Source organism: Phoca vitulina, unplaced genomic scaffold (assembly GCF_004348235.1).
Source record: "Phoca vitulina isolate PV1807 unplaced genomic scaffold, GSC_HSeal_1.0 scaffold90, whole genome shotgun sequence".
Lineage (NCBI taxonomy): Eukaryota > Metazoa > Chordata > Mammalia > Carnivora > Phocidae > Phoca > Phoca vitulina.
The window spans coordinates 371,873-394,869 of NW_022589793.1; the positions used below are offsets into that span (position 1 = coordinate 371,873).

The 22,997-nt window shown below is 44.2% G+C and overlaps 1 protein-coding gene across 6 annotated transcripts in view; it reads left to right on the forward strand.

Annotated features, from left to right (window-relative positions):
* Positions 1 to 1,378: 1,378 nt before the first annotated feature.
* TMEM159 (transmembrane protein 159) overlaps positions 1,379 to 22,997 on the forward strand; it is a 55,052-nt gene continuing 33,433 nt past the window's right edge. For 3 of the 6 annotated variants that reach the window (XM_032396246.1, XM_032396247.1, XM_032396245.1), the window contains exons 1-4: positions 1,379 to 1,470; positions 4,035 to 4,232; positions 14,029 to 14,197; positions 15,684 to 15,822. In XM_032396246.1, the coding sequence (XP_032252137.1) occupies positions 4,092 to 4,232; positions 14,029 to 14,197; positions 15,684 to 15,822 (449 nt within the window). In that variant the 5' untranslated portion in view covers positions 1,379 to 1,470; positions 4,035 to 4,091. Of the gene's footprint in view, positions 1,498 to 4,015; positions 4,233 to 14,028; positions 14,198 to 15,683; positions 15,823 to 18,433; positions 22,512 to 22,997 lie in introns of those variants that run through there. The other 3 variants (XM_032396244.1, XM_032396242.1, XM_032396243.1) reach the window with 3 other exon arrangements.

Genomic DNA, 22,997 nt, shown 5'->3' on the forward strand with positions numbered 1-22,997 from the left:
CTAAAACCCCGTGACTGTTTCCCAGGCTAATATGGACGTAGGTCACAGAGGAAAGGTAGGTCCACCGAGGTCCTTGGATGGAAAATGCCTGAGAACTATGCAGTAGCAGGCCAATGCTCAGGCCTGTCATTTTACAGATGAAACCCAGGCCCGGAGCGTTAACTCACCGGATGTCACAGAGTAAAAGTCAGCCCTGAGATCAGGGCCCAGGACTGTTGGGACCCCGGGACGCCCCCGCCCCCAGCCCATCGTCTTTACCAGTAGCTCTATGACAGTATATATATATACGTATATATATATATACATATATATAAGATTTATTTATTTGAGAGAGAGAGAGCGTGCGTGGGGAGGGGGAAAGGGAGAGGAAGAAGCAGACCCTCCCCCCTCCAAGCAGGGAGCCAGAGGCGGGGCTTGATCCTAGAACCCTGGGATCACTACCAGAGCCAAAGGCAGATGCTTAACCAACTGCGCCACCCAGGCACCCCTATGGTTCTTAACAGGAACAGTGGTTCTTAACAGGAAGATTGTGCCCCCTCACAGGGCATTTGGCAGTGTTTGGGGACATTTTTGGTTGTCACAACTGGGAGTAAGGGGATGACTACTGGCATCTAGTGGGTCGAAGTCAGGGACGCTGCTAAACATTCTACAAAACACAGGGCCATCCCCTCAAAACAAAATTTTCCCGCCCAAAATGTCAATAGCGCTGCCACTGAGAAACCCTACTCTATGGGCCGGATTTGGGGCCAGGGAACATGTGTCCGGCTCTGACATAGAACTGAGGGACTTGGGTTCAGACTTTTTCAATTATAAAAAATGGAGAAAATAACCTCACCCATATTTAAGAGTCTCGCTGGCTCATGATATCTGCGTGAGAAGTAATGGCTAAAACCTGCCGGTCAAGGCCGTACCTCATCCTTGGGTGTCCTGGGCTCCAGGAATGCTTCCAAAAGAGGTGGTTCAGGTGTAGCTATTTAGGCAGGGGAAGCCCTAAGACGCTGCGCAATCCCGTGCTCAGAGGCCAGTCCACCTGTCTCGGCGGTGGCCTGGGCACTCTCACTTCAAGCCAAGGGTATAGAACGGGCCTCAGTTTCCTCATCTGTAAACTATTCAGGGCCTGTCAGGGTGGCTCCAAAATGCCGGGGCGGGGTGAGGGGCGGGTAGAGAGCGCGCTTCGCGGAGCGCGCGGCCAGAGGCCTCCGTGCGCCCTCGCGGGCTCCCTCCAGCCGTGGGCGGGGAGAGGCGAACCCAGCCCAGCTGTCGGAGACGCGAGCAGACGAGGGGCGGGGGGAGGGGCGGGGCGAAGGAAGGGGGGAGGCGGGGGCGGGGGAAGGCGGCAGCCTGGGCGGGGCAGGAAACAGGGTCCCGCTCCCGCCCTTGCCCACGAGAGTTCTTCCCTTCTCCTCTTCCTCCTCCCCCCGCCTCCCTCCTCTCCGCCCGTCGACCCTGGTCAGCGCGGCAGCAGGACCGGTGAGAGCTCGCAGCTTGGATGCTTGGGTACAGCATGCCCGGGCTGGCTAGACCCCCTCACGGGGAGGGGCAAATGGAGGGGCGCCGGGCGTGGGTTGAGCAAGCAATGGGTGTCTTGCGCTGTGGCCCTCTGTCCGCAGTTTAGTGTAAAGGGAAGTCTTAACCCTTCGAGACCCCAAGACGGGCTGGGAGCGCACGCACGCACGCGCTCACACACCCTCACACCCACCACTAGATTTGGTAAAAGGGTTACCAGCCCCATCCCACCCCCGAGACCCTGACCCTTCTTGGAAAACCTGGCGGGGGAGTCTCCAAACCCTCTCCCCAGGATTAATGAAAATGGGTACCCTCCTTCCCACAGGTCTCTCTTCTATACCGAGGGAACCCCCTTCACTGCAGAGTGGGGCGCTCCAAGTAACAAAGGTGGACTCTTCTCCCCAAATTAATGACTCCAATCCCGCGTGAACGCCCCTTTCTCAGCCTCCGTGGGCTCCCGTGCGCGGAACCCCCTCTCCACCTGCCTCCCTTCCTCTTCCCCTCTGCCCATGGATCCCTAGAAGCTGGGCGTCTGGAGGCTCCCCCTCGCGTTTTCGAAGGCCGAGAGACTGGAAGCAGATGGGGAGGGGGCGGCCTGGGTAGGCCCGAGCCGCCCAGCATTCCTTTCCCCCAACAAGTGTTGCGCCGCCTCTCCCTTCCAGCAGGAACGCTGGGGTGGCGGTTAGCCCCGGGAGCGGCGGGTTGGCCAGTGATCTCGGGGGTCAGCCTGGAGGGAGCGGAGAAGGCGGGGATCTTGCGGGCCGCGCGGGGTTTAAGGGGTTGCCGCCTCCCCTCCAGAGACTTCTCAGTTCCTGGGGAGACCCCTCTGTAGAGCGAGTGACTAGGGGGTCTGGGGATTGGTAGGCAGGTGGATGTATTTGACGGCTGTGGCCCATGGCATTCTACCCAGGTTCGTTCCCATCGGACTCCCCAAACCGGTCTGGGTGGCCTTTGGGTTCCCTAGGCCTCTGGAGACCTGTAAGGGGAGCTGGGCTTGTATCTGCCTGCTGCAGAGATGAGATTAGGGGAGCTACATCCTGGGAACATCCCAAATCCAAGATCTGTGCCAGTTGCAGCTTCAAAAACAGAATATGGCTGTGGAGGGGTTAGTTCTTTCCTGTCCAAAGGGTTCCTGTTTGACAAAAGGGGGTTGTAGCAGAGGCTCTCTAGCTGGGGTGATGAAAATGGACTTTAATCTGCATTCTAGACCCTATAGGTGTTAGTAAAGTAACTCCTCCCCCTTAACTCACATAATTACCATGTGGTATAGTCAACATGGTAAACAGATGTCAGCATCACTCAGTTAATTTTGGCCACTGTGACAGGATCTCTGAGGCTTTTTTACTATCAGTAGTCAGGAGGTCATTTCTAAGGTAGAAATTGTGTCCAACCCTACAGTTAGTTGTACTGGGAAATATAAAATAAGAACGATATATTTGTTTATATGAAAATCCAACAGGGGTTAAAAAATATTGAACAAATTGGTTTTTAACATGAACTTAGGACAGTCCTGGAAATTAAAGGCTGTTGAGTCACAGAGTATAACTGTGGCTTAGTCCGCCCTTGAGACACCTCACGCATTAAGTGGAGACTTACAAGTAAATAGAGAATGATTTATGTGGTTGGAAGCCAACCTGTTTAGTGTGGGGTAGTAAATAAAGAAATTGGCCACCATCGCTGTTTAAGAAAGGCTTTCCGGGGGGGGGGGGAAGGCAATGGGACTTGAAATGGTGTATTCAGCTTTCTACTATATTCTTTGCAGCAGTTTGTCAGGCTAAAAAAATAAACGTAATTCCCCAGAGATAATACCATTAACATTTTGGTATTAAATGATCTATATATATGCTTCTAGGTCTTTTACTATGGAATATAAACATAAAATACATATATATATGTAACCATATGGGATATCTTATAATTTTTTTCACTTATCATGAACATGTTCATGTCACTAACTAGATGTCCACATTATCATTTTAATGACTATGCGATACTCCATTTTATGAATTTATCATTATTTAACCAATTTACTACTAATGGACCGTTAGCTTCTTTCCAGTGTTTTGCTGTTTATTATATACTATACATAGAATTGCACATCCTTTTTGTATGTTTTGATATACCTATTTGATTATTTCCTTCAGATTCCTGGAAAATAAGTTGTTGGATGAAGGCGTGTGCACTTAGAAATTCTTTTTTTTTTTTATTTTTTTATTTTTAAGATTTTATTTATTTATCTGACAGAGAGAGACACAGCGAGAGAGGGAACACAAGCAGGGGGAGTGGGAGAAGGAGAAGCAGGCTCCCCGCTGAGCAGGGAGCCTGATGCAGGGCTCGATCCCAGGATCCTGAGATCACGACCTGAGCCGAAGGCAGACACTTAACGACTGAGCCACCCAGGCGCCCCTAGAAATTCTGATAGATATTGCCAAGCCACCCTCCACCTAATGTGTAAGGATAGTAGAAGCTTTTGTTGAACTAGCTGGGTGAATACTACTAATGGTTCAAGGTACTTTTTGTTTCCCCAGTGACAGCAAGAGACTGGGTGACATGAGATTCGACTGCGCCCTGCCCTGGACAGCTTAATGGTAGAAGCATTAATCCCTAAAGAGACCGGAGTGGGTTTCAGGATGGCAAAAGAGGAGCCCCCGAGTACCTCAAAGGACTTGCAGGAGCTGCAGAAGAAGCTGTCTTTGCTGGTAGAATCCATCCAGAATAACTCAAAGGTCAGTTTCCAATCAGGCTGTGTAATGGAAAATCCCAAAATAACAGCAGCTTAAACACCATAGAAGGTTATTTCTCTCTGAAGTAGAAATTTGGAGGTAGGTCAGGAATCTTTGTAATTCACCACCCTGCCATGGTGTCTAAATTGTGATCTTCAAACTCATTGTCCAAGATGGCTGCTAAAGCATCAGCCATTGTATTCACATTCCAGGCAATAAGGATGGAGGAGGAAAAGGGAGAAAGACTTACAAGCCACCTCTAATTTTTTTTTTTAATTTTTTTATTGTTATGTTAATCCCCATACATTACATCATTAGTTTTAGATATAGTGTTCCATGATTCATTGTTTGTGCATAACACCCAGTGCTCCATGCAGAACGAAGCCACCTCTAATTTAAGGTGACTTCCTGGAAGTCACACACACAGCACTTCCAGTTACATCTCGTAGACCAGAATTTAGTTGCACGTCTACCCTCAGGGTAAATGTAGTTCTTTAGCTGGATATAGAGGGTGGGTCTCAGTCTGTGCCACAGATACCATACTTTTTTATTTTGTTTTGTTGTGAATTTTGCCCTGTTACCTGAGACTGACGGGCTAAAGCCAACTTTAAAATTTGAGTCCAGTTTTCCACTAGAAACCCAGCGTCCAATAGAAGTATGATATGAACCACATATGTAATTTAAAATTTTCTAGTAGACACATTTGAAATGTAAAAAGTGGGTAAAATTAATTTTAATTTATTTTATTTAGCCAAATATATCTAAATATCATTTCAATATGTAATCATAAAGAGTTATTAATGAAAAAAGTTATTGAGATGTTCTGTATTCTTTTTTGTAATAAGTCTTCAAAATCCAGTGAATATTTTACACTTAACGGCACATTTCCATTTGAATTAGCCACTTTTCAGGTGTTTAGTAGCCATTCTAGGGCAATGGGGCTTGAGATAGCATATTCTACTTTCTTGAATTTTTTCTTTCTTGCTTTCTTCTATATGTCATTAAGCATTTTGTCAGGGAAAAAAATAACAGCTCTCAGAGATAATATTAACATTTTGTTGTATTTCCCTCTAGATGTTTTTTTCCTATACAAAATACCCATAAAATACATATGTGCATGTAAGAAAATGAACTGGTTTGTGATCTATTTTTTGTATTGGACAGCATGGTTCCCCTCGGGTCTATTTGAAGAGACGGGACTTTGCAGTATAGAGCAATATACTCTATAGAGATCTTTCCTGGACTCGTCCCAAAATGCCTCTGGCCCTCTTTGTGGAGTTAGCAAGCTATTTTTAAATTGGCCAAGCAGCTTTCTAGTCAGCAGGCTGAGACTCTTGTTACTAAAAGTTAGCTTAGTAAGAAAGGTCCTCCTGCTCATCTACATGTGCGTTTGGTTTTCATTATATGTGTTAGTTATGTTCTCTGGGGGCACCTCAAACAACTGCTGAATAATGTCTCCCAGGGGAACTACAGGATTAGGGTCTGGCAAATTTCTGGTCACAACGTTTTCATCAACTGGTAAGTATATAAACTGTTGTATGTGTATTTCTGTTTAAAGACAACTTATTTGGTATATGTTGTTGATTCATTAACGTTAAACTCATGGCCAATAGCGCTATAGCTCTTGCCTGAACAAAGCTTATCTAACACACCTATTTTCTCTTAAGGCGGATCACACCCTTCTGAAGGGTGAAGAACACAAGATAGTACTTCTGCTATTTTAAATGGTGAAATTACCAGCAAAAAATATAAGATATGAGAAAAGGTGGCACTAAATATACCTTGGAAAGGATAGTTGTTTAAAGAGCTGAAATAAGAGCATTGCCTAGTTGACCTCAGCTGAGAACATGTGTTTCAGGTGACTTAAATTTTCCCATGCTCTGTACATGTTCTTGAAAGCACCACAAATATTGATTTTGGAGTTTCAAATAAATTTTGGTGAGTAGGTGAATTTGCAAATATAGAATCTGCAAGTAATAGGGATTGACGGTAAATTGATGAACCCTGATTGAGCACTTACTATATGCCAAGCACTGTGTTAGGCATTTTTGCACATCTTATTTAATATTCACGTCTGCATTCTGAAGTAGACATTTCAAAGCATATGAACTTTGGTTTCTTGGCATTTCTTTACTTTGTCATTGTAGATCCTCAGTCGTGGTCATTGGAATAGATTTGGGCTGGATAACTTCTAGGCCAGCCAACTCCCAGAGCGATAGGACAGATTATCAGCTGACTAAGTCCTGATGTTCTTTGGATAGTCCTAAGGTAGAGTAGCTTCTTTTAAAATTTTGTATTATGTTAATTAATTAATGTGAGTTGTATTAACTCAGAGTAATATTGAGGAAAAAGGAAAGCAAATCACCTGTAAATCCATCAGTAACAAATCCATTGATGGTGATTATTATAATTAGTAGGCCCCTTCAGTATGTAATTTTCATATGTAGTGGTTGTAATTATGGCAGATATAGTCCTGTATTTTTATTTTTGTTTGATATTGCATATTGGTGTTTTTCCATATTGAATCTTAGGTCCTCCGAACAGTTGCTTGGTAGTAGAACCTTCCATCAGATTGACATAACCATAATTTACATAAGCATCCCCTTGTTTCTGGGATATTTAGATGATTTCTTTTCCCCAAATAATTTTTAACCTTTCCTCAGAGTTAATAGGCCCTTGAAATTCCAGAAAAGACCAGATGGGCTTCTACATGGAGTGTTTGTGAAACAACTTCATGATTTCTTCTAGGAAGCCTCTGGAATGTCAAGTCTTCATTGACATAGGCTGAGATTGTCAGAAACCCGCTCGAAATAGCTTAAGCAGACGAATACTGAGACCTGCCGGGACTTGGGGGAAATGGGAGACTATCTTAGAAAACAAGGGCAGGAAGTGAATCAGGGTCTGGCAGGTCACTGGGGTCAGAGGTAACTCTCAACACCCCCTCCTGGGCCATGTTGCTTCTGGTTGTAACTTTTCCTTGTACATCAGCTTCATTCTCCTCTCTCTACAGGTTGACTTTCTTGCTCTTCCATTCACATGGGCCATCACGACTGCCCAGGTTGGCACCTTCAACTCCCTTTGTCTCCCTCAGCTCCCAGCTGAGGCCCTCTAATGGGCTTGCTCTGGGAATGCCTGATTCCTGGGATCAAGAATCCACTTGACCAAGTCACCTGTGGCCAGGGAGGTGGCAGCTGGGCTGGGACTTTTCATTTCATGGAGAGAAACATGGCTTAAGGAGCGTACCCCTGCTATGAGAGGGAGCAGGGTTCAAAGAGGAGGGAAGACAGAAGGAACATGGGCTGGGCAGTTGTCCCCTGATGGCATCTCCACCTGTGGATTACCTATGACTAGTTTTGCTCCCATGCTGGCCCATTCCTTCCACAAGGGATGTTTTTGAACTACGTCTCTGGCATCTTTGTGCCAACCCTGAATCACATGCCAGAGGGCACCCAGGGACTGTTAACTGTAAACTCTTAACACAGGATTTGTCATTACCAGTGGTCTTTTTGTTTTGTTTTTTGTTTTTTAAGATTTTATTTATTTGAGAGAGAGAGAGAGGGACAGCACAGAGGGAGAGTGAGTGGGAGAAGCAGACTCCCCACTGAGCAGAGAGCCCGATGTAGAACTCAGTCCCAGGATCCTGAGATCATAACCTGAGCTGAAGGCAGATGCTTAACCGACTGAGCCACCCAGGTGCCCTTACCAGTGGTTTTATTTTTTATTTTTTTATTATTATTTTTTAATTTTATTATGTTAGTCACCATACAATGCATCATTAGTTTTTGATGTGGTGATCCACGATCCATTGTTTTTGTATGACACCCAGTGCTCCATGCAGTACGTGCCCTCCTTAATACCCATCACCGGGCTAACCAATCCCCCCCTCCCCCCTCCCCTCTAAAACCCTGTTTGTTTCTCAGAGTCCATAGTCTCTTGTGGTTCATCTCTCCCTCCAATTTCCCCCCTGCTTCATTTTTCCCTTCCTTCCCCTAATGTCCTCCATGCTATTCCTTATGTTCCACAAATAAGTGAAACCATATGATAATTGACTTTCTCTGCTTGACTTATATCACTTAGCATAATCTCCTCCAGTCCCATCCATGTTGATGTAAAAGTTGGGTATTCATCCTTTCTGATGGCTGAGTAATACTCCATTGTATATATGGACCACATCTTCTTTATCCATTCATCTGTTGAGGGGCATCTCGGCTCTTTCCACAGTTTGGCTATTGTGGACATTGCTGCTGTTAACATTGGGGTGCATATGGCCCTTCTTTTCACTACATCTGTGTCTTTGGGGTAAATACCCAGTAGTGCAATTGCTGGGTCATAGGGTAGCTCTATTTTTAACTTTTTGAGGCACCTCCACACTGTTTTCCAAAGCGGCTGTACCAACTTGCATTCCCACCAACAGTGTAAGAGGGTTCCCCTTTCTCCACAACCTCTCCAACATTTGTTGTTTCTTGCCTTGTCAATTTTTGCCATTCTAACTGGTGTAAGGTGGTATCTCAGTGTGGTTTTGATTTGAATTTCCCTGATGGCTAATGATGATGAACATTTTTTCATATGTCTGTTAGCCATTTGTATGTCTTCTTCAGAGAAGTGTCTTTTCATATCTTCTGCCCATTTTTTGACTTGGTTATTTGTTTTTTGGGTGTTGAGTTTGAGAAGTTCTTTATAGGTTTTGGATACCAGCCCTTTATCTGTAGTGTCGTTTGCAAATATCTTCTCCCATTCTGTGGGTTGCCTCTTTGTTTTGTTGACTGTTTCCTTTGCTTTTTAGCTTGATGAAGTCCCAAAAGTTCATTTTTGCTTTTGTTTCACTAGCCTCTGGAGATGTATCTTGAAAGAAATTGCTGTGGGCGATGTCAAAGAGGTTACTGCCTATGTTCTCCTCTAGGATTTTGATGGATTCCTGTCTCACATTGAGGTCTTTCATCCATTTAGAGTTTATCTTTGTGTATGGTGTTAGAGAATGGTTGAGTTTCATTCTTCATGTGACTGTCCAATTTTCCCAGCACCATTTATTGAAGAGACTGTCTTTTTTTCCGTTGCATGTTTTTTCCTGCTTTGTCAAAGATTATTTGACCATAAAGTTGAGGGTCCATATCTGGGTTCTCTGTTCTGTTCCGTTGGTCTGTACGTCTTTTTTTGTGCCAGTACCATGCTGTCTTGGTGATCACAGCTTTGTAATATAGCTTGAAATCAGGCAACGTGATGCTGCCAGCTTTGTTTTTCTTTTTCAACATTTCCTTGGCGATTCGGGGTCTTTTCTGATTCCATACAAATTTTAGGATTGTTTGTTCCAGCACTTTGAAAAATGTCATTGGAATTTTGATCAGGATGGCATTGAAGGTATAGATTGCTCTGGGCAGCATAGACATTTTAACAATGTTTATTCTTCCGATCCATGAGCATGGAATATTTTTCCATCTTTTTGTGTCTTCTTCAATTTCTTTCATGAGTGTTCTGTAGTTCCTAGAGTATAGATCCTTTACCTCTTTGGTTAGGTTTATTCCGAGGTATCTTATGGTTTTTGGTGCTATTGTAAATGGAATCGTTTCTCTAATTTCTCTTTCTACAGTTGCGTTGTTAGTGTATAAGAAAGCAACTGATTTCTGTGCATTGATTTTGTATCCTGCCACATTACTGAATTGCTGTATGAGTTCTAGTAATTTGGGGGTGGAGTCTTTTGGACTTTCCACATAAAGTATCATGTCGTCTACAAAAAGAGAGTTTGACTTCTTTGTAGAAGAAGTCAATTGCCAATTTGAATACCTTTGATTTCTTTCTGTTGTCTGATTGCTGTTGCTAGGACTTCTAGTACTAGAACAATAGTGGTGAGAGTGGGCATCTTTGAAGTGTTCCTGATCTTAAGGGAAAGGCTCTCAGCTTTTCCGCATTGAGGATGATATTCGCTGTGGGTTTTTCTCATAGATGGATTTTATGAACTTGAGGAATGTTCCCTCTATCCCTATACTCTGAAGAGTTTTAATCAGGAAAGGGTGTTGTATTTTCTCAAATGCTTTTTCTGCATCAATTGAGAGGACCATATGGTTCTTCTCCCTCCTCTTATTCATGTGTTCTATCTTACCAGTGGTTTTAAATAATCCTGACGCCTTCATCCTCCTCCTCTCTGGTAGCAAGGGACAGTGGACACTGATTGTCTTTTGCATTCTGTGTTTTGCATTCTGTCACCAGGGAATTGGCCTGTCTCCTGAATAGTTCCAGATGGAACCTTCAGGTCCTTAAATACTGGCCACATTACCCCTACTTTGGAACTTGCCATACTCGTGTGAATTTTAAAATAAATTGCCTTTGTCTGACCTTGGGTGAGTTGCTTAGGCCACTGAATCTCCATCACCTCTTCTCTAAAATAAGCAATGCCAGGCTCATCGGTTTGTTGTGAGGATAATCTCAGAAGCTGTTGGAGAGGGCTGTAGCACAGAGCCTGGCACCTAATGGTGGTAGTCTGTCCCAGCCTGGCATTCCTGAGTTCTTCAGCACAGCACCATGCCTGGAAAATCCAGGTTGGATGACATGTGTCTGCTTCCAGGAGAGGGATGGAAAATTGCAGTTCATGTTACTGTGAACTAAGCCGTCTACCTTTCCATCCTCCCATTGAACCCCTCTCTGTTGCCATGAGAATGAGAAGTGAATTGCTATGTTCTAATTCCCTGGATTTAAATAATGTTCCTCATTACCTGCTCCTGGGCATTGAAGGGAGAAATAAATGAGGAAATACATTGAAAACACTTAAAACAGTGCCTTGGCCCCTGAGTGTTTAATGAACATTCTCTATTATTAGGTATGACTGAATCCTGTCCTCCCCTTCTGTGACAGACTGGCCTGAGCAGGGCCATCCCTCCTGAGGGAAGACAATTTCTGGACTTAACTGCATCTTAAATGGTCTCTCTGCATATCTGAATGACTTTCTATTTTTTGGTTATAGGGCCCAGACTCAGAAGAGGCTAAGAGAAAAATAGATTCCTTAGGGTCTGGAAGAACAGTTCTGCTTTTCTCCTTTTGGATCCCCATGCCAAACCGTCCCCAAGTCCTATTGATGTTTCTTTTGTCATTACATTTTCATATTGCCAACAGCCTAGATTTCGCCATCAGTGTCTCTTGCCTGACTTCCTGCAAATCTTCATAATTGCCTTTTGCACATTACGGCCATGTTCTTATTTCTTAAATTAGTCCTTTGAACATATCGTAATCCTCGAATGCCAACAGTTTGCTTCCTGTTTTTTCCAAGATAAAGATTAAACTTTAGTTAAAACTTAAAATTTAAAGTTAAACTTTAGTGCTTTACAATGGAAATATTATGTAACCCATGTAGAGATTTTTAAATTTGCTAGTAGTCATATTAAAAAGCATGAAAAGAAAGATGAAAAATTAATTTTAGCAATATATTTTATATAACCCAGTATATCCAGAACAATATAATTTCAACATGTAATAATATAAAAAATTAGCGATGAGATAGTTTACATTTTTTAATACACTTAGTGCAAGTCTCAATTCAGATACTAAATTTCCATTGAAAATACTCGCTATTCAGATTTCATAAAATTTACATTTGGAAAATTTATTTGAAACATACCTAACTTATTTGAAATGTAATTCAAAATATTCCAGTGACTGAAGCATCTCTCAGTTTTTAAATAGAAATTAAACTTAAAAATCCTGTTCATCAGTGACACTAGCCACATTTCAGGTGTGCAGTGGCCACATGTGGTTGCTATGCTGGGGGGTCCAGGTGTAAATTCATAAGCCTGGCCTTCGAGTGTTCCAGCCTCATCTGCTCCCCACTGTGGTTCCTGGGTCTCTTGATGGTAAGGACCAGAGAGAACAGTTCAGTCTGTCAGAGGATGCCTGGGTGGTTTTACTAAGAATATATGTGGACTTTAGAGCCGGAAAGCAATCAAGACTTTCGACAGCTCCAGGGACCAGCCTCGCTCCCGTGACCCCTCCTCGCTCACCTTCAGCTCCCTTAACTGGAGAGTCTCACTGGGTTCTGATGATCTGAGCCAGGCATTCCTAGTATAGTCACCTCTGGCGAGAGAAGTGGAATAGCCAAGTCCGGTAGCTTTTCTCAGGAGTAGCTAGAGGCAGTATAGCCGGTGGGCATTGTGCTGTGTTTTGTTCTGTTTTGTTTTTGTGGCCTGACTGGAAATGAAATTTGTCAGGCCTAGAGATTCTCCTAAGGAGGCAATGCTGAAGCCCAAGACCAATGGCAGCGGCTTCTTGGAACAACAGCCTTTTCTAGTTAAGCAGCATGAACCCTGCACTTTGATCACCATCACCTTGAGCTACAAAACCCTCCTGTCTTCCAGCTGGCCCCCAGATTCCCACCATTGGAGTCACTAGGAGGCACGTGTGTTTTGGGTAGTGGTAACCATGATCGCCATAGCTTGAATTTCCTCCTCATTTCAGCTGCCATAAGGCCTTAAGGAATGAGACCTGGGAAGGTTTGTTTTTTTTTAAGAGTATTTTTTTTATTGTGTTATGTTAATCACCATACATTATATCATTAGTTTTTGATGCAGTGTTCCATGATTCATTGTTTGCGTATAACACCCAGTGCTCCATGCAGAACGTGCCCTCCTCAATACCCATCACCAGGCTAACCCATCCTCCCACCCCCCTCCCCTCTAGAACCCTCAGTTTGTTCTTCAGAGTCCATCGTCTCATGGTTCCTCTACCCCTCCGATTTTCCCCCCCTTCATTCTTCCCCTCCTGCTATCTTCTTTTTTTTTAAATTTTAACATATAATGTATTATGTGTTTCAGAGGTACAGGTCTGTGATTCCATAGTCTTGCACAATACCCAGCGCTCACCATAGCACATACCCTCCCCAATGTCTATGAAGGTTTTGATGGGGAAAAGTTCTGGAATGATGGAACCTTTTAAGAGAACAGGAACAAACATGTCAGTAGTGAGGAGAGAAATGGAATGGGGCTTAAGAAGATGGGGGGAGCCCATCCTTATGGATTTTCTAGGGTCAGTTCTGCATTAAAGCAGCCCTCCTCCACTGAGCCAGATCCACAAACTCTCTTGCCTGATGAAGGAAGATAGCTTGTTCATTAACACAGCATAAGCCTGCAGTAGTCATCAGGCCTGACTGTGGTATCCACGTTGATGACATGCATGCATTTTTTCCTAACAAGGTGGCAGCCATTGCAAGCATTTGACATTTAGAGTGAAAAATTCATCTTTGAGGGCCTAGATTTTGCCACTTGGAAACTGTGTGACTCTAGGCAAGTCCCATTGCTTTCTCAGACTTTCATGTGTATACAGGTCACCTGGGGCTCTCATTAAAAATCAGCACCTGATTTAGCTGGTCTGGGGCAGAGCTTGAGATGCTGAGCTTCTAACAAGCTCCCAAATGATGCCAAGTAGCGAGGACTTAACCTCTATGTGCCTCAGTGGCCGCGGCTCTGAAACCTCAGCTATGCAGCAGGAGATAAATCGTGTGGACGTTACATCCATGCGCACACGTGCCGAGGGCCCCTTGGGAGGGTGTGTGTGAAGTGGTAGAACCATGACCAGGTCTTTCCTCCTTTCACAAGACTTGAGGTTGGGTGGGACCCGCAAATTTGCCATCTGTCTACAGCTTCCTTAAGTTGTTGCCAGGGTGACTCATGCCTTGGGAGAATTGTTAGTGTTGACTTGTTAGGTTCCTTACGAGCCCTCCAACTTTCCAGCCTCTAGTCATACTTCCTGCAGCCCAGGTGGATCCATCAGCCTGCGCTTCAGACATGGCGTTCAGTCCTGGCTCTTTCTGTCTTGCCCGCAGGTGGTTGCCTTCATGAAGTCTCCGGTGGGGCAGTACCTGGACAGGCACCCTTTCGTGGCCCTCACCGTGCTGGTGTTTGTGGTCATGTCAGCCGTTCCTGTCGGGTTCTTCCTGCTCATCGTGGTGCTTACCTCCCTGGCTGCTTTTGTGGGAGTCATTTTACTGGAAGGTATCCTGCTCATCTGTTCAACCCCTTCGGAAAATGAGTCAGCTGGGGGTACGGGTATTTATTGGGTAGCTGCCACTCTCATCCAACGTTCCTGTTCCTGAAAAGGTCACAGTGACCGAGGCGGATTGTCAGAGTAGTTACAAGATGGACTTTGGAGTCCACATTAGAATCCTACCTCCACCAGTGCGATTTTGGACAAGTTACTTACCCTCTCTGAACCTCAAACTCCTCATATGTAAACTGGGGAAATAATAAAACTGTCTCAAAGGGTTGTGGTAGGGATTGAAAGTTAGAGTCCCATAAAATGCTTAGCAGAGCCCATGGTACAGAGTGGCTTTGGCACGAATGGTAACAGAGTCCAATTTATTCCACACCTCGTTATTGAATACCTGTTGCATGCCAGGTGTCTTGCTAGGCACTAATGTTCCCCCTTCTCCACCTTTCCTCCTGAGGTCATACTGCCAACTGTCACCTTCTCCCTCTGTTGCTAAGGTAAAATTACTGAGAAGGCAGATCTGATTGGCTCAGTTTGCTTTTTCGTGTCAGATCACAAACCACAAGATGCTGGCCATAGAGCTGGTTGCCATTGGGTCATTGGCTTATCCTAGGGCTTCCCAGAACTAAGAGCACCCAGAGTTGTTTCCCTGCCCAGGGGACTGTGGATAAGGCAGTTTACCCCTGAAGGAGAAGGTGGGCATCGTTGACGGATGAGCAAAATACAGCCTGGCAGAGAAGCTGCTGAGTAAATAGTGACGGATAGATGGATGGATGAATGAATGGGTGGAGGAGTGAATGAGGATTGTAGCAAAAGCAAATTTAGGAGAAGGGAGCCACTTTTGGTCCTGTTGTGCAAAGCTCTACAGAGGACAGGATTTAAAGACCTGTAACAACTTTTGTTTCCTTTGGGGAAGAAAAGACTTTCTAAACAGGAATAGCACATACAAAGCCTTTAGAACAATAGTCTAGAACTTGAGTGTGCATAAGTTTACTTGTTTTTTGAAAATGCATACTTCCAGGCCTCATCCAGAGATGGTTGTTTAGTAGTTCTGGAGTGGGGTCCAGAAATCAGAATTTTACACAAGCCTTCCCGAGGCATCTGGTTCTGATACAGTGCTTGTCCACCACACTTGGAAAAACACAGATCGAGGATTTTGTAAATCTTTGTGAAAAGGCAGCACATCCATTTATATTCTCTGATTTCCTTCCTTTGCAGGGTCCGTCCCTGAAATTATATCACTGTAGCCATGAGGTTGGAGTTCTGAGCTGTTTGACCCTTCCCAAGGCAAGGAAAAGGATGTTTGCCTTGCAGTGAGGCCCCCTCGGGTTGTTAGATTACCTCCTTTTTAAGTGATGCTGGAAATCTGGATTTTTATGAGAAATCTCCTCACTTAAAAAATCTGAGTTAACTGTCATAAACACAGTGCCTTGGGGTCTGGCAGCTTTCACTTTGTTTTAGCTGAATGCTTCTAACTATGCTCTCCCCTAGGACTGGTCATCTCTGTGGGCGGCCTCTCACTGCTTTGTGTCCTCTGTGGCTTGAGCTTCGTATCACTCGCCATGTCGGGGACAATCATAGTGTCCTACGTCGTGGTCTCCAGCCTTGTCAACTACTGGTTTCCTCCCAGGTAAATACATGTTAATGCAGTAATTTAATCTTTACCATTTGGGAGATTTTCACAAATACTACCCTAACCCTAGTTGGATGTCTAGAAGTAAATTGTGAGAGGCTGGTGTTCTGTATGGTTTCCCATACACATCAGACATCGAATGAGAATTGATAGTGGAGTTTCAAACAAAAAAAAATGCTGTCATCATCCACCACACACAATTACTCATTTTGTTGTTGTGGCAACGCTATGTGAAGTAATTGTTATTGATTCCTTTTAAAAGATGCCATTAAATTTACAAAACTTCAAAATAAGGTGTTTTTTGCGGGGGGCTACAAGAATAATGAGCCACCATTCCACTCACCATGCACATATCTCAGGATGATACAGGGGGCTGTGAATCTGCTGTTCCCAATGTCTATCTTCATTCTCTTTGCTCTTCAGAATGTGAGTGTGTCACCATACTGAGTGTGATCTTGTGTTTGATGGTATGGATTTTGTTCCTACATTATGGCTCCTAAATGCCAGCTACCCTTCATCTGGAGCCTCAGCTGAAGGAACAGTGATCTATTTAAATGCTAGAGGGAAAACCAGCTATGCTGGAATTACTGTAAGACAGTCTGTTTGTCTATAATGGGCCACCCTCCTGAGGGATTTTCAGTGATGATTTTTTTTTAATGCTTGATTTTTATCTTTTTCTCTTTGTTGAATTTAGAATCTAAGTCTCAAGTAGGACGTGACTCCACTGTGCTTCCTTTAAGCTCTTGCTTAATTGATGAGAGTGGCTAATATCCATCAAGTACTTGCTCCGGCCAGGGACTCTGTTATGCACTTTCCAGGCCTTAGCTCATGTAATCCTCACAACCACCCTGTGGAGGCAGGTTCTAGCTCCATCCTGTGACCAGGGAAATGAAACCAAATCCCAAAGCAAAGTGTAACAGAGAAGGGACTTAAATGCAGGTTAGTTAACTCCAAAACCTCTTAACCAAGATTCCAAGTGATTGGAGTCAGCAGACAATTTCTGTAAGGGGCCAGATGATAAATATTTTAGGCGTTGCGGGCCATGTGGTCCATATTGCAACTCCTCAACTCTGCTGCTGTAGCCAAAAAGCAACATAGTCAATAAGAAAACAAGTGAGCATGGCTGTGTTCCAATAAAACTTTATTTACAAAGACAGGCCCAAGAATTTGCCAACCCTTGCTCTAAAAGAACCAATATCCTGAATTTTGCTTTTCTATAGAGTAGCCCTTGAACTTCTTACCAAAATGTTATCCTGTTGTTACTCAGGTTAGAAAATAAAATGTGAAGTGGGTATAATTTAAAATAGCTCAGGGCTGGTTGTCACAGGATTGCCTGGTTGATATCCCTGGAATTACATCCAGCTTCTTATAAATTGCTTTTTGATCACTATCAGTCTTCAAGGGGTTAAAAGGAGAAATATTGGCTTAAATTTGGCTTATTGAAGCTGATGCTTCTGAGCCAAAAATCTCTCCCTGCCTCTGAACCCTGCTCTGTTATACCACAAGGAGTAACAAAAGCTGAATACCACCTGTTTGTCAATGAAGAGATTAAAAAGATTTCCAAGATTTGTCCTTGATCTCCTAATACTCCCCTCCTCCTCCCAACTGAGGCACCTGGACCCATTGTTTTCACTAGGGCGGTGGTTCTCAAGCTTTTTGTTCTCTGGACACATTTTGCCTTCTTAAAATTACTGAGTCTTCCCAAGGTTTTGTTCATGTGGTTTAAATGGATCAATAATTACTGTAGTAGAAATTAACAAATTTGAAAAATACTCATTTAAAAGGGACAGTATTACCTGTTGATATAAATAACATCTCTATGAAAAGTAACTATATTTTCCAATACAAAATGAAATGACTGAGTTTTACATTTCACAAATATCTTTTTTTTTATTTAAGATTTTATTCATTTGTTAGAGAAAGAGTGCACACAAGCCCAGGGGCTGGAGGGATAGAGGGAGAGGGAGAAGCAGGCTCCCCGCTGGGCAGGGATCCCGACTCGGGGCTCAATCCTAGGACTCTGGGATCATGACCTGAGTCGAAGGCAGATGATTAACCGACTGAGCCACCCAGGCGCCCCTACATTTCACAAATATCTTTAATGTCTGCCTTAATAGACGTCAGCTGGGTTTTGAAGACCCAGCCTCACAAATGTGTGGCTGGCAAAGGGAGGAAAAGCTTTTTCAGACCACTATGGATGTTCTTCTTTGATAGTACACCAAAACTCAATAAGTGGTAGTTTCTTAAAGGTTAATTGAAATGTGACCGTTTTTACTTTGTTGTATTAAAATCCCCTTGTCTGTCTTGTACTTTTTTTAGATCTTTTACCGTGCATGTTTTTGTAACTTCATGCACTGCTCATTTGCAATACCCAAATTAGAGTAGGGGGAAGGGGCGTAATCCCTACCCCTAACTCAGTCATTTTAACCTCTTGTGCCCTGAGTTTCCTCATCTATAAAATAGGTATAGCCTTAAATCTGGCGTGGTTGCAAGAAGCAGCTAAAAATAAACCAACAAAGAATATCATATATTCAGCTTTGTGCACTCTCAACATTAAAGCTCTTCAAAGAGGCCCTAGAGCTAACCATTTCCTCTTGTTACCAAACAGACCTCTGACACAACAAAACTCCAGTGGTGACTGTCAGCTGGCTATGAAGTCCACAGACTTAGAGGGCCTCTACCAGGAATGACCGGCCCAGCGGAGCCAGAGCTTTTTCCAAGCACTTCTCGAAGGCTGTAGATCATACTCAGCCCTTGGGATTATGACTCAGAAGGGGACTGGGTGGTCAAGCACTCCTTGGAAGTGTCCTCTAGCTTTTTCACGTATTCCTAGGATCCCACAGGGGCCACTTTGGGGATCTTGTTGCTTTTGCATGAGTCCTGTGGTTCCGTTGGCTGATCCACCCTCACATGGGAATTAGCAGAGAACTGCAGTGGCTCAGCACCTCCTTGCCTTTCACCCTTCCTCCCCAATGTGCAGACTTGACCTTGGCCCAGTCCTGAGCCTCTACAAGAGGCCTGGCAGCTTGACCCCAAAGACTCAGTCTTGTGTCCAAGGGCCCAGTTTGGGGCAACTGTGGATTTTTTTTTTTTTCAGAAATGAGAGAACCTGTTTATATCTTCACTTATTTGAAACAAAGTGGGGAAAGAGCAAAACAGATCAAGCTCTTCTGCCTTATTAGCTTTTTATCAAAAAAACCAGCAACATTTGGCAATAATGGCTTCTCAGACAGAGTTGGATAAAAAATAGAGTACAAAGTTAACTTTATGGCCAAGGGCACTTTTGAAAAAAATCTAAAGAGTTTCCATGTTGAGTACTGTTAAGTGTCGTTACTCTTTAAAATATTTGCACTTGATACTTTTGTATTGTTTGAAAGAACTTGGCTTGTTAAGCCATTTCTGTAAAAAGTCCTATGAAAATGCTAAAGGACTAAACAAGCTTTTAAAATCCTGTGGGATTTCTCCTTCAGTGGTCTGCTGTGGCATTTTATTAACTATTTATGTAGATGAAATTTTTTTCTTTACTCTTTATTTCACCCCCTAGACATCAGACCCCCCTTATTCCTTCTCCGTTGATTTCATGGCAGATCCCGGGTAATAGGGCTCGTGATAGACACTCCACCCAAAGTGGCATTGGAGGGGGGGGGGGCAGAAGGGGGGAGTTCCTTTCACTCAACTAAACAGCCAGGGGGTAGATTTTCAGACACTGCTGGATCCAGGGGCTCAAGCGGCATCTTGAGGCATCTCTCTCTCTTCGTCCCTCAGCATTGCTTTCCTCGTGTGAGCTGCTTTTCCAGTCAGGCCCTGCATACGTGGAGGTCCCAGCAGCTCTGGCTTTAATACGTCAGCTTCTGGGTTTGGCTCTGATTGGACAGACTTGAGTCATGTGAGCAATCCTGAACCAATCACAGTGGTCGGGAGGGTGGACTATGCCAATGGGGCAGGGCCACGCCGTAGGTTCATGCCGGAGCCAGGGGATGGTTTACGTCAGCCCCACTGATTTTGCGTAGGGTGGGGTGCATATTCCCAAAGGAATAGGAGACGGAGAGGAAATATTTGCTGGGCAGACAAAATAAAAAGCCTGCTGCTTGTCCTACTTACAGGACATAAAAGCCTTAATCTGGAAACTTCTGAATCCCATGACAGCCACGCCTGTCCCTAAAGGTGGCTTTACCTCTTAGAGAAAAAGAACTGCGTACTCCTGCCAGCACATGGAGTATTAATAATTGGTGTTTATTAAATTTTTCTTTTCTTCATGCAAGTGTCTGCTCTCATCTGTCTATGCTATCTACCCAGCTGGGCCGTAATGAAAAATGAAAAGGTCTCTGGCCTCCAGCCGTTTACTTTCTAACACGAGTCACTTAACAAGTGTATTAACGGTTGCTGTAGAACAGTTTACAACAAACTATAGACTTAAAAGAATATATGTTATCTCACATTTTCAGTGTGTTAGGAGTCCTGGCTTAGCTGGGTCCTTTGCAAGACTACAAGCGCAGTGTTGCCAGGGCTGGGTTCTCATTTGAGATTCAACCGGGGAAGGATCCACATCCAAGCCCACATGGTCATTGGCAGCATCCAGTTCTTTTTAGGCTATATGGCACCTCACACATGGCAACTTGCATCTTTGAAGCCACCAAGAGATTCTCTTAGCAAGGCAGGCATTACATTCTTATGTAGCATAATCACATATGTGTAATCACATGTATCTTGTCACTTTCACCATATTCTGTGGGTTAGAAGCAATCACGGGTCCTAGCCATGCTCGAGAGGGGAATCACACAAAGGCATGTGTACCAGAGGTCAGGATCAAGGACTCCACCCTAGGGTCTACCTGCTACAACCAGTAAACAAAATATTAGATTGTGATAAGTGTATCAGAAGAAAGTAAAAGGGTGACAAATAACCTGGGGAGGCCACTTTGATCATAGCAAGCAAGGATTTCTTCTCTGAACCAAAGAATGAGAAGTTACTGCCATGCCAAGAGCTGGGGGTGGGTGTTCCCAGCAGAGGGCACAGGGACACAAAGGCCCAAAGACTGGAAAAGAAATGATGTCAGTGTGGCTGGGCCTGGTGAGCAAAGGGCAGATGAAAGAGAGCCAGGAGCCCATCATGCAGGGCCCCATAGAATAAGAAATTTACATCAAAGAGCAAAGGGAAGACCATGCATTTTAAAGGGACACAATCAGACTTGGATTTTTAAAGATAACTCCATGGCAGTGGATCAGGAGATGAAGGCAAGTTAGGTCTGCAGAGGATGGTTGTGGCGCCACATGGGGGTGGAGGTGATGGAGACCTTCCTAATTTGGAGAGCCGGCAGCGTTTGGTGATGGGATTGCATGTGGGTGATGAAGGAAGGGAGGACATTGGATGGCACCTAAGTTTTTTAACTTGAACCAGTGGGTAGTTAGAGACAGTTTTCTGAGATGGGGCCTGGGTGAAATATTCAAAATCTCCTTTGCTCATATTAAGTTAGATAGGCCTTTTTAACACTAATTGGGGGTGTGAGGTAGACAGCTTAGGGTGTAGGTCTGGGCTGGGGATACAAGATTTGGAAGTGTTTTCAGTGCTGAGAGCTTTACACAGCCATCTTATGGAATGGTCTAGAAGTGGCCAAGAGATCGTTTTAAAACATATTTCTGATTACATGAACATCCTTGCTTCAAACTCTGCAAAGTGCAAGGTGCTTTCCCACTGCACTTGGGTAAGACCCATCACAAGCTGCCCCTGCTGGCTTCTCTTTTTTTATATTCATCAGCCTCTGGATTTTAGGCGTGAAACTAAGATTTAGAGCAGAACTGACTCACTAATTCGGCCAGGAAATGTGGCATCTAAATCGTGGCTTTGCAGTTTAGGCTCTCCATCACATTGCCTGGAGCCCAAGGCCTTTGCTGATCGAAGTAAAATAATGTACAGAACCCAGCAGAGCGCCTGCCCCAGAATAGAACCATAAAGCATAGTTGTCAAAACACATAGTGCACCATCATTTAAAACTTAGTGGAACAGGAACATGTGAAAGGCCTATTGTTAACCAAGCTTGGAGGAATGTTAGGACTCCCTGATTATTCAAAATGTGCCTGCCTTTTAGGCATAGTTCAATGTGTGACTCATTGGGAAAGGTAATTTATCCTTAGAGCATGAAAACCGTGACTTTATACAGCCAGAATGTTAATTTATCAGTTTGTCCAGGAGCCTGTTTTTGCCATGTGTTGGGCACTATCTTAAACCCTCTACAAATCAATGCACATTTTCAGTCAGTCCTCGCTACCACCCATTTTAGAGATGAAAAACCTGGAAGACTGAGAGGTTAAGTTGTCAAGGGCACTCGGAAACAAGTGGGATTCAAGCCCAGGTTGCCTGACTGCAAAACCCACGCTTGTACCCAGCATGCGGTTCAATGTCAACTCCACCACCTGCCTTTGTGGCCTTCTGAGATTTGGACTCATGCCCTAATATATGCTGTCTCTAACAGTACCCATACCTTCGCTGCTGTGTCAAATAACTCCAGGGATTGCCAGTTTCATAAAATGGAATGTGAATGGTTGGCTCCCCCTAGAGTTGTCCCCGTAGACAATGGTCCCCCAAGACCATTTCAACTAGTACCTGTGCATGGCTTCTATTGTCTGCTCTGCATAGAACAGGATTCAGGGGTGCTGGCTGGCTTAGTCGGTAGAGTGTGCGACTCTGGATCTTGGGGTTGTGAGTTTGAGCCCCACGTTGGGTATAGAGATTACTTAAAAAAATAAAATGTTTAAAAAAACCCAGGAGATTCAGCGCAGAGTTGCAACACTCTGGCAAAGGCATGATCAGGTGTGAGTTGTCACAAGAGGGTTGAGTACTTTCACATAGGTTTTGCTGTGCTTCCTTGAGCAGGAGAGAAAAGGTGGAGCTAGAGAGAGGGGGTAGAATTTGAGAATAACCTGCATTACTTTACCTATGCCATGGTATCCCCCAAAACACATGTGCATGCGTGCATACACATATCGTGAGTGATTAAATAGGCATGCACGCACACACACACACACACACACACACACATCCTGATTGGTTGGTAAGAGTTGTGACAATTATGAATTAATGAAATGCTTTCTTTGCCTTCTTGGGGGAAAGGTGTGGGGATTATATACAAATCTGGTGTGCCTCTTGAGTATGTCGTTATGGTGGATAGCATCCAC